The sequence below is a fragment of the Haliotis asinina genome, chromosome 5 (genome assembly GCF_037392515.1).
Source record: "Haliotis asinina isolate JCU_RB_2024 chromosome 5, JCU_Hal_asi_v2, whole genome shotgun sequence".
NCBI classification, from domain to species: Eukaryota; Metazoa; Mollusca; class Gastropoda; order Lepetellida; family Haliotidae; genus Haliotis; species Haliotis asinina.
Window position 1 is genome coordinate 59246063 of NC_090284.1, and position 17444 is coordinate 59263506.

The 17444-nt window shown below is 40.6% G+C and overlaps 1 protein-coding gene across 1 annotated transcript in view; it reads right to left on the minus strand.

The window, feature by feature from the left end:
- LOC137284654 (protocadherin Fat 4-like) overlaps window positions 1–17444 on the minus strand; it is an 83940-nt gene that overhangs the window by 27764 nt on the left and 38732 nt on the right. Inside the window, exons 28-45 of the mRNA XM_067816552.1 lie at window positions 17154–17327; window positions 16497–16625; window positions 15272–15451; window positions 14395–14511; window positions 13140–13325; window positions 12169–12285; window positions 9858–10040; window positions 9288–9587; window positions 8745–8867; window positions 7673–7855; window positions 6970–7095; window positions 6336–6521; window positions 5617–5739; window positions 4378–4560; window positions 3168–3290; window positions 2344–2529; window positions 1789–1911; window positions 527–724 (exon numbers count right to left, since the gene is read on the minus strand). Of these exons, the coding sequence (XP_067672653.1) occupies window positions 527–724; window positions 1789–1911; window positions 2344–2529; window positions 3168–3290; window positions 4378–4560; window positions 5617–5739; window positions 6336–6521; window positions 6970–7095; window positions 7673–7855; window positions 8745–8867; window positions 9288–9587; window positions 9858–10040; window positions 12169–12285; window positions 13140–13325; window positions 14395–14511; window positions 15272–15451; window positions 16497–16625; window positions 17154–17327 (2940 nt within the window). The remainder of the gene's footprint in view (window positions 1–526; window positions 725–1788; window positions 1912–2343; window positions 2530–3167; window positions 3291–4377; window positions 4561–5616; window positions 5740–6335; window positions 6522–6969; window positions 7096–7672; window positions 7856–8744; window positions 8868–9287; window positions 9588–9857; window positions 10041–12168; window positions 12286–13139; window positions 13326–14394; window positions 14512–15271; window positions 15452–16496; window positions 16626–17153; window positions 17328–17444) is intronic.

The following is a 17444-nucleotide window of genomic DNA, read 5'->3' on the forward strand; positions in this document are numbered from 1 at the left end:
GTTTGATTCAAACACCAAAACCCAACATCCTAGTGTGCAAAGACATAGATCCAGTGCAGTATATGGCAACTGGCACTCGCAGGTGCGAACCTGTTCTGTAAGGTTTGGAACCTGTCATATGGGTCATCTGCCCTTGATGTGTTTCTGGGTGTTACAGAGCGAGGTCTATCCTGTACACTACCAGTGGCCTGGAATCTGTCCTTCAATCTGTCAATGACAAATGGAGACACCTGAGGACGGCGAGCAACACTTGTTATGGATGCACCATCCTGTAACATGTCTTGGCCCCGTTTCAGCCATGGACGCTTAGTGGTGTACGCTGAGGCATGGTGAAGGGGTTGTGAGCCTTCGATTCAATACTGTCTGTAATACTGTTCTTCGTTGGAAAAGGAAACGTTGCCACAGTTTCCTGTGCGTTCCACATGAATTATAGGCTGTTGTGTTTGAGGGTTTTCAACCAAACATGGTGCTGGTGTGACGAAATGCTCAACGCATTTATTCGCTCACTCGTTTATGGTCAACTTACCTCGTCAGCATCTGTGGCGGTGACACGGAGGATGGAGGTGCCGCATTCAACATACTCATACACGCTGACAGAGTAGTCGGACGCGCTGAAGACTGGGCCGTTAGTGTTGTCGTCGTCCTGGGTATTGGTGATGATGACTTCAACCTCGGTAGTCGCCACATTGCCCGGAAACGCCGAGTCATAGGCCATCACCTCCACCTTTTGTAGATATATGATAAGTTGTAAAGCTCATACAAACAACTTTATTTTGATACTGATAAGGATGCTCATCTTCATTACAAGACCCCTTGAATAGAAATTAACAAATATACTCTAGCAGTTCTCTGTTCATTAGAGGCCGAATCCTAGACAAAACGTAAATACGATCCTGTGTCTGGTAACGTCAGCTGATATGGCAATAGCTTCATCAATTTACGCCAAGGCCAGTTGCCATGGCAATACCTTTATCGACTTCCACTATGGTCAGTTGCCATGTCAATAGCTTCACCAACTTACACCAAAGTCACTTGACATGGAAATAGCTTCATCAACTTCCACTGTGGTCACTTGACATGGAAATAGCTTCATCAACTTCCACTATGGTCAGTTGCCATGGCAATAGCTTCATCAACTTACACCAAGGTCAGTTGACATGGCAATAGCTTCATCAACTTACACCGAGGTCAGTTGACTAGGCCATAGCTTCATCAATTTACACCGAGGTCAGTTGACATGGCAATAGCTTCATCAACTTACACCAAGGTCAGTTGACATGGAAATAGCTTCATACTGATGATCATAGATGATGTTCGTCTTTCTCATCAGGTAAGTCCCATGTCTGATGTTCTCTGGTGTAGTATCGCTCGTGTAGGAGTTGCAAGTGGTCCATGTAAACTCTTTATGGATCATCGCCAACACAATCTGCTGTCATTACTTTAAAATGGCATCTAACGGTCAGAGTGGAGCAATGGTGTGTGGTTATGTACATACATCCAGTGTCATGTAAACCGCGATGTTTTGAGACAGTCCTTTGAAAAGACTGAACACAAAATATATATACACTATGTGGAAGGCAAGATTGATGTGACAAATGGCATTGGAAAAGTACTACAGCTGCTAGTTAGGAAACTAAAGGGACCGGCCTTTGATAAAAAACCGTCTTTTTAAAGTTATTTTGGCTGATGCATTTCCTTAAAACATCAATATTTTCGAAAAAAAACCTCCAAATTTCTTTTCACCACCACCGTCATCATCATCATCATCATCTTAGGACATGGACGTACATCAAACCTGTCTAGATTGGTGAGTGTTAGACGTCTCCTGGTGTATACTACGCCTGTGTCAGTGTCGATCCAGAAAAAGACCTTTGACAAACTGTCTTCTTTCATCTTGTATTTCATAGATCCCTGCAGCAAGACGTTACGTTGTAACAGTTACAGACGTATGTTACATTTAATTTTGCATTTACAAGAAGACCTGTTCTCTGGATGGAAGTGAAAAAAAACACGTGAGAAATGTCAACCGACATCTTAGGAAACCAAGGAAAACCGAAAGAAACCATGGGACGCTCTAAAGGGAATATATGTCACTCAGATGGAATGAAAATAGGATGTCGAGCATAGAAAGGTGATGGGGACATCGGGACAACGAGGACATAAGTGGATAAAGAAACATGGGTATACACCCCAGGACAAACGAACGGTTACCATGGATACGAGATCCTGAGAAGAGGCCGGAGGATGACTACCCATTACTATTAGGAAACAAGATTATACGTTATAAGGAGTTGAGGTGCAGTAGTGTTTATTATCAAATATATCTAATACATATAATCTCACCAGGAGATCCCCATCCGTCGCAGTCGCCGTGATGACGGTGGTGTTGACGGCGACCGTGTCGACGAGGTTGGCTGAGTATGGCGTTTTACTGAAGCGCGGAGAAGATGAATCCCGGATGAGGTTCACCCTCACGGAGACATCTGCGTGTTTCTGTGGCACTCTGTTGTCCGAGATCCTAACCATCACCTGTTATGTTAAAATACCATCATGGACCCTACTGAATAATAAGGAACCTCGTTAGCACGGTTATAGTCTTGAACAACCTACAAGCATTATCAGGAAAAACTGAGATTCGGACACATCCTCACTGGCTTCTGGTAGCCTAAAGGACGCAACTGTCCACAGCGAGTATCGACGCCTTAGAGACCGTTTCTAACCTGCTCTCCAGCATTAATAACGAACACAACCTGAACGCCCATGTCGAACTTCAGTGAACATTCCTAAGGGCTAATAGTTGTTGAAGAGTTGCATTCTTTGATCGTGAAAGGATACGTTGAGTGCCTATTCATACAGATTAAGATCACTTTAGAGTTGAGATAGATACAAATGAATGATCACTGTTAAGACACAGTTCAGTGTTGAATTAAACTCACGCAGTTTGGATCCATTTATTGAAATCAACATCTGCACAAGCTGCACAATTATTGCAAGAAATGGCTGTTGTAGTTCACACTTTTTCAATGTAATCGTTTGTAAAATATATTTTTTACCAAGAGTTAACTTATAATTGTGAAAAAAGGTTTCTAATCATTTATGAAAGGATCAACTGATCAACTAATCATTGTTGGTATAAGAGGATACAGCAGATGGTAGCATCTCCTTACCGATGATGGAACTAGCGGGGAGGTAAGATCGCCCCCTACTGTCAATGCTCCCGTCTTCTCGTCTATTCTGAAGAATTCTTGAGAAGCATTCTCACTTGGTACTATCGTATACGATAGGGTATCCTGTAAATATAACATTGCATGCCGGAGGAGAGAAGGAATATCTGAACGAAAAATGGATGATTCATAATAACCATACATACTTGAAGAACATTTTCTCACCTATTCATAATTAAAAACATTTACCATACATTATCTGACATTTACCTATACATGAATAAATTTACCCTTCAAACGAGATGACACTTTAGCAAACCACACATGCTTGAACATATACTTGCATTCTTGATCACACCCTGATGCCCTTTAATCCTTCAACTCATTTACCAACACAAATGTCATCATCGTTTATATAAACATACATACTTTACTAATCTCGCATATTACAGATCATATGTTAACACATTAACCCCTAATTATTCATGGCGGTAAATGCATTTGAGTGTCGATCAATATTACATACACTTTGATAATAGATACTATAATTACAGTATTAGACAGAGATAACAAAGGTGTGTGGCTCGTAGCTTGTTGTTTTAAGCTGCACTAATAGTCCAGCTGTGCGGCTGTGGTCTGTGCATAATCCAGTCTGGACCAGACAACCAATGATCAACAGCAAGAGCTTCGATCTCCGTAACTGGGATATGAGGACATGTGTCAGTGAGTCTGACCACCCGATTCCGTTAATCGCCTCTTACGACAAGCATGGGTTACTGAAGACCAGTTCACCGGTTGCTGAAGACCAGTTCACCGGTTGAATCAAAAGGAAACGCCGGCCATCATGGTGTGCATTAAGAAGCTATGGTAATGACACTCGTGATACTATAACTCAGTCAGCAAAACACTACTTATGCTTCCAAAATCAGCATTGTGCACATCCGAAGTGCTCTAAGTTATGAGTATCTCCCTTAGTACCATTGACTAACAGTTCCAGTTTCATACGGATCATGACGGGTGAATTATTGTGAAAAGCATCTATCAGGAACAGGTGTTCATGATATCAATCCTCAGACTGCCTGGTCACAATTATTCCCAGACCGCAGTCTCGCTTGAATATTATTGAATGTGCCGTAAAATTAGTGCAGACAGCAAGACACGAACTCCCCAGCAATGTCACACAAGAGGTGAGAAAGTTGGCACGCCCTCTCACCCCGTCTGCATCCTCGCCGGTGACAGTGAGCAGCGATGTTCCTGGAGGGGTGTTCTCTGGGATCCGCGCAGAGTAGAAGGGTTGGGAAGGGACGGGTATGTTGGCATTCCGCTCTACGGAGACCACCACTGTAGTCGTCGCGGCGTTGGTAGGATACACAGAATCGAAGGCTTTTAAGGTTACCTGGAAGTAAGACATAGACAGTTGCTTCAAATTAATCTAGAAATGAGATTATCTGTCATGTAGTAGCTGGAATAAGTTTTAATAATGTCAACAGTCACAATTAATTTTGTAGCTGACCTTCTTTAAGTGTTTTTTAGACACTGGTTTGATGGAGAGGAACATTTTCATGGATGACCAACTTCATAACTGCAATGGATGCGACGTTTTGGCGTAGATGTTAAGGATGTTATCAGGACAGTTCGTTTACTCACTCAGGTAAGGAAAGTAACTGTATTGTCAAATCTTGACTATATATACTATTTCCACTGGCAATACCTGCACGTCTATTAGTCGATAATATCATACTTGTGGGTATAACATAGACACCCCCACTGTTCGACTGATGCAAATCGATTACGCCAACTCTAGATCTGTTGACTACATAACCTTTAGAATACGTATTGTGGCTGAACCAGAATGTATCTTGAGAGGACGTCCAAACGGGTAAGGTAGAATTTAGAGTGTGTGAGGTATATTGTATAACAATGTATACTTCGGAATATCTGTTGTGACTAATCTAGCATGTATCTTGATTGACAAATTCATAAATATCATCAAACGCATTTCGGATAAATGTACTGCTATACCTGACTGTTAACATACCTCACACAACCACGCACGAATACACATCCACACATGCACGAATACACATCCACACATGCACGTGCATAGCCGAAATATGTTCCTATGTTATATACTTCACAACTCTGTTGAAGGTCATCCTGGAGAAGGCTACTAACGGTTTTACGATGATGTATATCTTTTCAAATTGAAACTGAATTACCTGGAGTGAATTACCAAGAGTCAAGACTCTATTACAAACCGTCCTCAACTAGCTAAGAGCAAACACAACCAACCAACAAACATAGCCCATCGCTAGTTTCGTGAGGCCGAGAACATTTCGTTTTAAGACGTATGTTCGCAGAATGTTAGTAGCGTTAAGTTGAATATTAGCTGTAAACGTTATCAGATTTCGACAGATGTGCAACAAATGCAGTTTTCACGAATAACACTTACAGTATAGGACATGGAGTTATCCAGTTTGAGATCTCTTTGAATAACAATCTGTCCATGATCAGGCGTGACGCGGAAGAACGACCTTGCAACATCGTCGCCGGTGATCTTATACTGCATCTTACCCTGAAGACAGCAGTGCGCATGTGAAAACATGAAACAGTCGTTTTTAAAAAACAAAGAATTTGTATTTATCATAAAATGTCTTGAAAAATGTATCAGATATTTGGAAATGGCAAAAACACGATTCTGCTGATTTTTTTAAAGTATGTGGTAAAAGGGTTAACGCTAGACTATTCAGCTTTTTGCGTATAAAAGAAATAACTCGAAACAAGCCAGCTTTTTCAATGTGGTAAACTGAAGAAACGCGAAACCCCTCAGCATTTTATACGTTGTGAAAGGATAACCCTAAAACCATCAAGCCTCTCCTTTGGCATGGGTAGAAGAAAACAAAATATAATGTGAAGACAATATGGTGATGATAAAATTGCTCTGAGCTGTAAAAGGATTGACACAAAACTATTGCGCTTCAGCATTTAATTTGGGGTGTTCATATATAACGAGGACAATATCATGAGACGCAAATGTGGTGATGATACGATCGCTCTAAGCTGTGAAAGGATGGACACGAAACTACTGAGCTACAGCCTAAAACCTTGATTGTGCAAATGCGAAGAAGACAATTTAAGGTGAAGACTGTATTGTGCTAAGATTGTTCTTGCCTGTAAATCTGTGTCGACCGCGGAGACAGCGATGATGGTAGTATTGACAGGAGACGACTCTGCCACTGTCAAGGTATACTGAGTGTTAGCGAATGCAGGGGGCTTGCTGTCCCGACGGACGTTAATGGTGGCTGTGGCGGTGGCACTTTTCTCAACTTTTCTCTGGTCTCGTGCAATTAATGGAAGCTGGAATGATAACAGATATTTAAACCTCTGACATCGTACATTAATATTCTCCTTATTAATTAATTTTTGTTAATCGTCTCAGCGAGTTACCAATCTCCACATGAGGCATACTTGTACTGAATATGTATTTACCTGTTGATAATGTTATGAAAATAACATTATTCATATACCCACTTTTGATATGTATTTAGCATTAATTTGTTCGGACGTAATATAGGCCAGGGCTTCACGCAGATATGTACTGACAAATTGAGAAAGGAAGACAAATACCGGTGTCGCGTCATATCACTGTTGATACAACCATGGCATCGTGCAGGATTTTAAACTTTTCAAGATGAATTTTCTTCACGCCTTCTGGGAATTCCTCTGGGTGTGCACCACAGGGATATCTAGATGTATAATAACGTATAGCTGCTATCATGTAAGTACAATACCGAGTTGTACTCACTATGTACACTTGACGTCCACTTGTATCGGCGGACATGGAGCGCCGCAGACTAATGGTGCCAGTGTCTACGTCGATTCGAAAAAAGTCTGTGTTTGAGCCTCTGGCAAATTCATACCTTATGATGTCCTGTTTAAATGGATGATAATGAAACGAGACATGATTTAAAGTGTATTTAATAAGTAAGCACAATTTGTATGAAAGTTCTGGATGTAGGAGTGAGTGAGTGAGTGATGTAAAATTTAACGTCACATCGGCAATATTTCAGCCATATCGTGACGAGAACTAGTTTGATATTGAAATGAAATTAGTACATATTATAAAACCTGTCGTCAAAGGACAGCAATACCACAATTACAATTAAAACTAGTGTGGAAAGTTAAGACTAGTATCATTATTTGGACAGAACAATTTTAAATACGGGCTATACATCACCACCAAATGAAGGTAGATCACCATACTAGGGACCATAGGGACTTACAGTACATTTGCTTGTAGGAACATAGAAAAATAATAGAGCTAGGTCTTTCCAAGTATGAATACAGTTCAGTGCATTCTTTGTTACCACTGATTTGAGTGAGTGAGTGAATTCGGCTTTAAGTCGCTTTAACAATATATCAAAAGACCATGACGGAGGACACCAGAACGAGGTTTTACAAACTGTTGATGTCAACACATTTAGATATCAATCAAATCATCATCCTACTCCGTCGTTGTCCACGGCTGTGACATTCAAGATGTCGCTGCCACCAGGGGTGATGTCCGTGATGGTCGCACTGTACGACGACGACAACCAGCCTGGTCCATTGATGTTCCGGATAACGTTTACCTGTACCGTCCCGGTAGTGACCACTGTGGGGGCAGCAGTGTCAAACACTGCTACCAGGATCTGCAGGCAAAGTCAATGAGTAGGGTGTGATTTCATGCATCTTGAATCAGTGCTCCACTTTCATTTTAACTTGTCCGCCGTGATTTGTTCCACGGCATCGTGGAATTAAGATCTTTGGTGAACCAACGAGTGCCGGAGTGGATAGAAGAGCATGGACTATTTAGACCAAGACTATAATTTAATGACCATGAGCAAAACTCTCGATGCGTTTATATGTGCCAAGGGCAACGACATCACTGCAGATGAACACACACATATATAATAAAGACATGGTGTACACAAAACGTTATCGATGTACGCCGTCAAAGACATATTTGGACTCATATATGACATATATGAACATGCATTCATTATCCAAAACCCTCATACAGGACATCAACCCTTGCAGATCCGGGTTAGAATTGGATTTCATCAACCCATGCTTGTCATGGGTGGTCAGGATACCTGGCTAAGTTGACACACGTCATCTTATCGTAATTGCGTTGATGGATGCTCGTGATGTTGACCACTGGTTTGTCTGGTCCAGTTTCAATTATTTACTGACGCTGTCGTATAGCCGCAATATTGCTGAATGCGGCGTTAAACAACATAAACTCAAAAGACTGCTATCAAGATCTCGCGTTGTACGAATCATCTCGTATGTGAAAACCCAATAAGTGTCCATAAATGTCCATAAGTCGAAAAGCGTTAAGTATTACTGCTTGTATATGAATATGGTAGTTCGTTACAGGCGTGACTTTGACATATCCAGAGTTAAATACATAATGTGATACAGATACAAAAAACAAATTTTAAATACAAGATTGTGCAACCGCATTGTCGACCGAGGATAATTTTGCTACTCATTAAAAGCGGTGTCTTTGTCAGCTTGTATGTAACTGTCACTTACCGTGAATCTTGACTCAAAAGAATGTTTCAAGGAGGATTTAAGTTTGATCAAGCCTGTATTTCTTTCCACTTCGAAGAACGTCGGTGCGTTAAGTTGTCCCGTTATCTCGTATGCAAGAGAACCCTGTTGGACAGTATTGTATGGCATCATTGTATTTTAAGTTTGTAGTTTCACAAACAGTCGCGGCACTGGATACTCCGAAAGTCTGCTTTTAACAGAGATTTCAAATGAAATATTCTGGTCAACAACATTCTTTAAGCGTTGTGAGAGAGGTATTTTTGCTATGTACGCAAAATTGATTTGCTTCAAGTATGGATTCATTGAAAAGGATAAGTTCATACAAGCTTCTTTCTGGCAAAATAAACTTCAACATAAACGGTTATTTATATGTAGAGGAATAGAGAATGTACCAGAGGAAGCCACTGTAAGCAACTGATCATTACTAAATGTCTTTAAAGGGTTAAATAATAACGATAACATCTTCTTAAAATTCGTCTCAAGGCAAATGACAAAAACAAATACCGAGGATAAGGATATGTTTACCTTCAAGTCCTTGTCCTGCGCAGTCATCTCGAAAACTGAGTCCCCGGGTGGACTATTTTCCGAAACAGACACTGTGACAGGGCTTCTGATGAATATTGGTGGCGTATCGGACGAAACGGGGACGGACATCAATGCAACACAATACTTGCCGTACTGGTCCGCTGCACGTATTGAGAATGTGTATGACGTCCTGTTATTCGTGAGGGCACGTCTGAGGAACACCGTCCCGGTTGTGGGGTCAAGGAAAAACTGATCACTGATTTCTCTGTCACTGTTGGCAAAGCTATAGGTGATATAATCCTGAAAATGCAGCATATGGTGTAGGTGTACAGGCATAAAGAAGCATCGAGCAATGGATACATGTATGATATTTCCTTTCAAATGGAAATGTTGAAGTCCGCTCCCTGTACACATATCAAGTCTATAACGAATGGCCACCAGAGCAGTCGAGACGTTGAATAATGCACTTTTACAGTCACCTCTATCGTAAACATCGCGTCTAAAAACGTGGAACATTCTGTAATCATTTTTTCAACCAGCGTATTTGACCTATATGATTCATAATCTTACCCCATCAGCATCCGTTGCATTGACGTCAGCGATGACGTCGCCTGGGACGGCATTTTCGGTTACGGTTGTACGAATGGAGGATGGTTGGCAAGCTGGTGTATTGGGGTTGATGTTTACGTTGACCGTCACAGTCGCTGAGGCCTTGTTTTCTGGGTAGCGACTGTCGTAGGCGACCACAATCAACTGCACAATACAAACAATACAGCATACAGACAAGTCGGTATATGATTGTGGTATCAGTGTGAACAGGAACGTTACTCTCACAAAATGTTACAATGTATGAGCGCTGAGACTGAAAATATATTACTTTTTTGCTGAAGTAAAATTAACGGCGTTCGTATCGAGGTATTGTCATCACAAACCATTAATATTTGTGCATTAATCTAATCTTATTGGCATCGTAATTATATATGTTGTTGTCTTTGTACAGTCTCCCTTTGCATTGTATAAACATGTTTCGTCTGTTATCACTGTTTGTAAAGTCTCCCTTTGCATTGTATAAACATGTTTCGTCTGTTATCACTCTTTGTACAGTCTCCCTTTGCATTGTATAGACATGTTTCATCTGTTATCACTCTTTGTAAGTCTCCCTTTGCATTGTATAAACATGTTTCGTCTGTTATCACTCTTTGTAAGTCTCCCTTTGCATTGTATAAACATGTTTCGTCTGTTATCACTCTTTGTACAGTCTCCCTTTGCATTGTATAAACATGTTTCGTCTGTTATCACTCTTTGTAAGTCTCCCTTTGCATTGTATAAACATGTTTCGTCTGTTATCACTCTTTGTACAGTCTCCCTTTGCATTGTATAAACATGTTTCGTCTGTTATCACTCTTTGTAAGTCTCCCTTTGCATTGTATAAACACGTTTCGTCTGTTATCACTCTTTGTAAGTCTCCCTTTGCATTGTATAAACATGTTTCGTCTGTTATCACTCTTTGTAAGTCTCCCTTTGCATTGTATAAACATGTTTCGTCTGTTATCACTCTTTATAAGTCTCCCTTTGCATTGTATAAACATGTTTCGTCTGTTATCACTCTTTGTAAGTCTCCCTTTGCATTGTATAAACATGTTTCGTCTGTTATCACTCTTTGTACAGTCTCCCTTTGCATTGTATAAACATGTTTCGTCTGTTATCACTCTTTGTACAGTCTCCCTTTGCATTGTATAGACATGTTTCATCTGTTATCACTCTTTGTAAGTCTCCCTTTGCATTGTATAAACATGTTTCGTCTGTTATCACTCTTTGTAAGTCTCCCTTTGCATTGTATAAACATGTTTCGTCTGTTATCACTCTTTGTACAGTCTCCCTTTGCATTGTATAAACATGTTTCGTCTGTTATCACTCTTTGTAAGTCTCCCTTTGCATTGTATAAACATGTTTCGTCTGTTATCACTCTTTGTACAGTCTCCCTTTGCATTGTATAAACATGTTTCGTCTGTTATCACTCTTTGTAAGTCTCCCTTTGCATTGTATAAACACGTTTCGTCTGTTATCACTCTTTGTAAGTCTCCCTTTGCATTGTATAAACATGTTTCGTCTGTTATCACTCTTTGTAAGTCTCCCTTTGCATTGTATAAACATGTTTCGTCTGTTATCACTCTTTATAAGTCTCCCTTTGCATTGTATAAACATGTTTCGTCTGTTATCACTCTTTGTACAGTCTCCCTTTGCATTGTATAGACATGTTTCATCTGTTATCACTCTTTGTACAGTCTCCCTTTGCATTGTATAAACATGTTTCATCTGTTATCACTCTTTGTACAGTCTCCCTTTGCATTGTATAAACATGTTTCGTCTGTTATCACTCTTTGTACAGTCTCCCTTTGCATTGTATAAACATGTTTCGTCTGTTATCACTCTTTGTAAGTCTCCCTTTGCATTGTATAAACATGTTTCGTCTGTTATCACTCTTTGTAAGTCTCCCTTTGCATTGTATAAACATGTTTCGTCTGTTATCACTCTTTGTAAGTCTCCCTTTGCATTGTATAGACATATTTCATCTGTTATCACTCTTTGTACTGACTCTGCAGTCACTTGATGAAGGAGTAGGAATTAGCTCTGAAGACAAAAAAACGTGTCATACATTCATGGTGTTCGTATCGCGTTTTTGTTCTCGGGGTCTCGGGGTTCTCGGGGTTGATCAAAGAACTTCGCTATCAACAACAGCCGGCTAGGTGTGGGTTTCATGTCATCCTTTGGACTACCGTTTTGACTTTTTGTCCACAACTAGCCAGGGTATGCAACTCATCTTCCATTTTCTCATGTCTTGTGGCACACGAGTTATAGTCTAGCCATAAATAGCACCTACCCTGTAGGTCTCTGTATCACGTGACAGGTTATCGATCACGGTGATCTCCCCTGTTTGAGTGTTAACAGCAAACTTGTCCTTGAAGTATAGTCCTCCAACATCGTATTTCAGAACTCCCTGAAACAAAAAGAGTTATACAGGGTCTTGTAGCTTAAGGGCCACAAGATGAGTAGGTTCGAATCCCGGTTTGCCCCGATAATGGCTTTAGGTATGCCGACACCATAGATGTGCCCGTAGGCGTCACACAGGCGGAAAACACCTGAAACCTACATCAGCTCGGGTTTCCTCATTGATCAAGCTAATACGTCATGAATGAAGTTCAAGTGAGTGAGTGAGTTTAGTTTTACGCCGCACTCGGCAAATATCCCAGCTATATGGTGGCGGTCTGTAAATAATCGAGTCTGGACAAGGCAATCCAGTGATCAACAACATGAGCATCGATCTGCACAAGTGGGAAGCGATGACATGTGTCAGCGAGCCTGACCATCCGATCCCGTTAATCGCTTCTTACGACAAGCATGGGTTACTGAAGGCCAATATTCTAACTCGGATCTTGAAGGGTGAATGCTGAGCAAAGCTGTGTTAACCCGAGCCGCTTGTTTTTTTTTTTTTTTTTTTTTTTTTTTTTTTTTTTTTTTTTTTGTTAGTTTGTTGTTTAATGCCGGACTGTAAGTGATCAAGTTTGGGCCAGACAGTCCGAGGATCAACACCATGAGCACTGATCTATGCAAATGTGATCCTATGACGTCAGCCACGTCACTGAGCCTTAAACCGAGCTGACTGACTCCCTCACTAAACATGGTTTGTCAACCATGCTCGCTGTCTTTGTTGACACATGATAACGTGTCTCGTTTCCGTAGATTACTGGATTGTGTGGTCCAGATTCCATTAACACAAACCAATCAACCAATACAAAAAATGTGTTACTCTTGAACACTAAATACATTTATTTTACCACCAGGTAAACGTACGTCTAAGTCAGGATCCTGCGCGACCACCCGCCTCACTGTGTCATTCAAAGATGCTGAGAATCGGACGGTTGCCAGGTAGGGGGTTCCAATAAAGAAAGGTGCACTTGTATCCCGAATAACGTTAACAATGAGAGTTCCCATCGGTTCTGGCTCCTCAACACCAACGCTGCGGGCGTGTAGACTCAACTGCAGCACAGACAATGCACAGGTAAACCCATGTGATTTAAATGACTATTGATAGCCATGCTTCAAGAATGTACTGATGACATTGGATGTATAGCGATCCTGTCTCGAAAAGATTCATGTCTAGATAACAGGACAGTACAACGGTGCTAGTCAGTTAGAGGGATATTTATTTATTTATTTATTTATTTATTTATTTATTTATTTATTTATTTATTTATTTATTTATTTATTTATTTATTTATTTATTTATTTATTTATTTTCAGAAATATCATCCAAACTATCAATCATTACCTTCGAGACATGTGCAAGTATAGACTATACACTGTATGCAGACGTACGTTCGAAACGATTTGGGACACTTTTGGCAAATGACTGATAGTCACAGGTGCATGTATTGATACTCGGTAGACAGATATATGCATATTGTTGCCACGCACGTGTGAACAATCGGTTAGCAAGAGTCATGCATATTTTGAATGCAACAAGATATAGGTGCTCGATGGACACAGCTAAATGTTTGATATACACAAGTCAGTCGTTGGTATATAAATATGTGATTGGTTGACGAACAAAGGTAGATGATTCGTATATACAACTGGACGTTTGATATACACACGTGAAATAATGAAATACACAGGTGAATGGTTGATATACATAGGCGAAGTCATGAAATACACACACTGTAACGGTTGAATACACAGGCAACTGGGTTAGTTATGGTGAATGGCAGATATACTCACGTAAAGGGTTGATATACAAAGGTGAATGATACGCATAGCTGAAATATGAAGGTGAATGGCATACAAACCTGAATGGTCGATATACATAGATGTGTACCGTTGAATGATTGATATACCCCGAAAAATGTTTGATAGTGAAAGTGAAAGCAAAAAGGCCAATGATATACACATTTGAATAGTTATTTAGAAAGTTAAATGATTGACATGCACATGAAAAGTTGATATACACAAGTAAATGGTTATTGTGAATACTCTCCAGGCAGGGTTAGAGAAAAGACGCTGACAGTAAGAAAGAAGATGACATTAACCACAGCGTCAAGCTGTCTACCTGGTATCTCATGCTTGTGGCCTCTTTCAGACCTGTCCTTAGAAACACTTCTCCTGTGAGTGGGTGCATGAAGAACAAATCGCTCCCAGGACCAGTGATGTTGTACAGGATCAAATCCTGCAACAGAAACATGTAACCTGACAAACAAAGAAAATGACACCAACACACATCCAAGTTCAACCTATGACGCTAACACACATTCACATTCAACCCGTGGCATTAACACTCATCAAAGTTCACCCCGTGACATCAACACATCGAAGGTCAACCCGTGACAATGTGTACACATGTGCACTCGGGTGAAATCGTTCACAGTCAATTTTATTGTGAGCCATATACTCATAGCTGAATCACTAACCTTTAACTCTGTTGCAGAAATAGACAAATTGCTGTTGCAACTTTACCCAGGAATTCTTTTTGAAACTATGGTCTCATACAGGTACTTCGCATTTCCCAAAATGTGGACATAACAGACAGTACGTCCCATGCCCTTATGGACTTTGATCTAACGCTATTTCATAATTGGAAGAATTAAGGCAATCAAAAGGAGTGAGTGAGTGATTTTAGTTTTACGCCGCACTCAGGAATATTCCAGCTATATGGCGACGGTCTGTAAATAATCAAGTCTGAACCAGACAATCCAGTGAGCATCGATCTGCGCAACTGGGAACCGATGACATGAGTCAACGACGTCAGCAAGCCTGACCACCCGATCCCGTTAGTCGCCTCTTACGACAAGCATAGTTGCCTTTTATGGCATGGGATGCTGAAGGCCTATTCTACCCCGGGTAGACCTTCACGAGTATAATCAAATATATAATTCAAGATAACAGATTCGAGATAATATGATGTCGCCCGATGTTGTTTTGACACCCACCCCGTCACTGTCCACAGCAGTTGTTGTTACAAGGCTGGTGCCCGGTATTGTATCCTCAGGCAAAGAGATTGAATAGCGACTTGGCATGAACACCGGGTAGTTGTTCTCTCGCACGACGGTGACGTTCACAGACGCTGTTGCTGATGACGGGCCATCTGAACTTTTCGCTTCAACCAACAACTGCAAATGCATATGCAAGTTTGACGTATGCGGGTAAGGTACAAGTACAACAAATTCAAGCGAAATCCGATGAGTGACCACATCTCACTATTTAATGAACCCTCTGCAAAATGTGAATATACTGAAAATAATCCTTCACAACATATACACATAAAAGGAGTATATTTTGGATAGTACTTTTGTTATGCATCACCGATTCAGCTTCATGTGTTTGTTGCTAAACGCTGCGGCAAGATTTCCGCTGTATGGCAGTTTTCTGTAAATGATTGAGTCTCGCAAAAGACAATCCGGTGATTTACGCAATGACTATCGAACTACGCAAATAGGATACACAACAGACACGCATCAACCAAGTCAGAGAGCACTACTACTGGTCTCGTTAGTTTCCTCTCAAAACACAATCAGCTGATGAAGATCAGTTCCCACCGAGGTCTTCACGGGTGTCAACTTAAGATGAGAGGAAACCGAAAGCGTATTTTATCGAAAAGATGACACCAGGAAACACCTTGGTTCCAGTAAACCAATAATTATATTCAGTTCCCATATGCCCATATCTACAGTCTTAATAATGCATAAGTCCGTAAAGGCCGAAGATAGAATTGGCCTTCATCAAACCATGCTTGTCGTCAAGGCGACGAAGGGGGTGGGGCTGTCTGACTTGGTTGACACATGTCATCATATCCCATTGGCGTAGATGAATGCTCAGACTGCTGATCACTGCATTTTCTGGTCCTGACTCGATTATCTATAGACCGCAATGTTGCTGTGTGTGGCGTTAAACAACAAACCAATCAACCGACCTAGTTGTGTATTGGCTATAGCATAACTATTTCACGTGCAAAGTATATTTTGACTTTAATGAACGTATACTGATTTAATATACATGTACTTATAATTCGTATAACATAACTACATTCTATTCATCAACGAAATTATTAGACATACACATCCACGTTCGTCCATAAATGCACACTGCTTTCAACAGCCCTCTACGATGACGCCAGTGTTAATACAATGTTCATTTGAATTTTTTAGACACACTCACCAGATAAGACGTTAATTCATCGGGGTCAGAGGTTAATTTTGTTGATACAGATATAGCCCCTGTTGTGTCGTTGACTTCAAAGAAAATCGGCGCACGGCCGGTTCCAATCAGGGAATAGGTTGCCGTTGCCTAAGAAACACAGCATACATGATAAATAAAACAAATCCCAAAACTCAAAACAACACATAATACGGATATATACTTAAATACATTATCAAGAATTAAGCACGAACACTTTTTAGTTAAAAAAGACTCAAGTCAATACAGACCTGATGTAGTTACTGGAGTAGAGACAGTGATATTGTGACTGAATACGGATTACATAACGTTCATAAAATGCCAGTAACCTGAGTAATGCAATGTGAAAACGAAAAAAGATAAAGCTAAACCCCTAAGATTTCTCACGCCGCCATTTCATTACCCCGTCACTGGATTTGTGTGCACCTGATTTTTCAATCTCATCTACATGGTAGGTATACAAGGTGCTTCATTGACATATATGTTAAGTACAGCCCTGCCAGTGTTTTAGTAAGTCTTTTCATCTTGTGAAAAGAGTGTCGTTGTCGGGCTAATCTGATATAGGAACATTTGACAGATCCTGACAGTACTAAGTGACGAAAATGCAAGAACGTTTTTCGCCAAATTCTAAATTCTTACCGTTTGGTCGATCGCCACTTGCGCAAAGGACCTGCCGATATCCTGTTTATCGTTGATGGTCACACTGATTTCGGACCTTGCGTAGGTCAAAGGTTGCGCAGACAGAACAGTGACATTAACCAGTGCAGTATTAGATCGAGGCTTAGGTGCCTTGTCACGTGCTTCTATCTGACACTAGCAATAAAAAAATGTTGGTTGATTAGCCATAATGTGTGTACAAATGCATTAATTTCATCTAGTTGATGAATAGTAGATTTTCTGTTTGTCTCTTACAAGGTGCCAGCGCGTGCG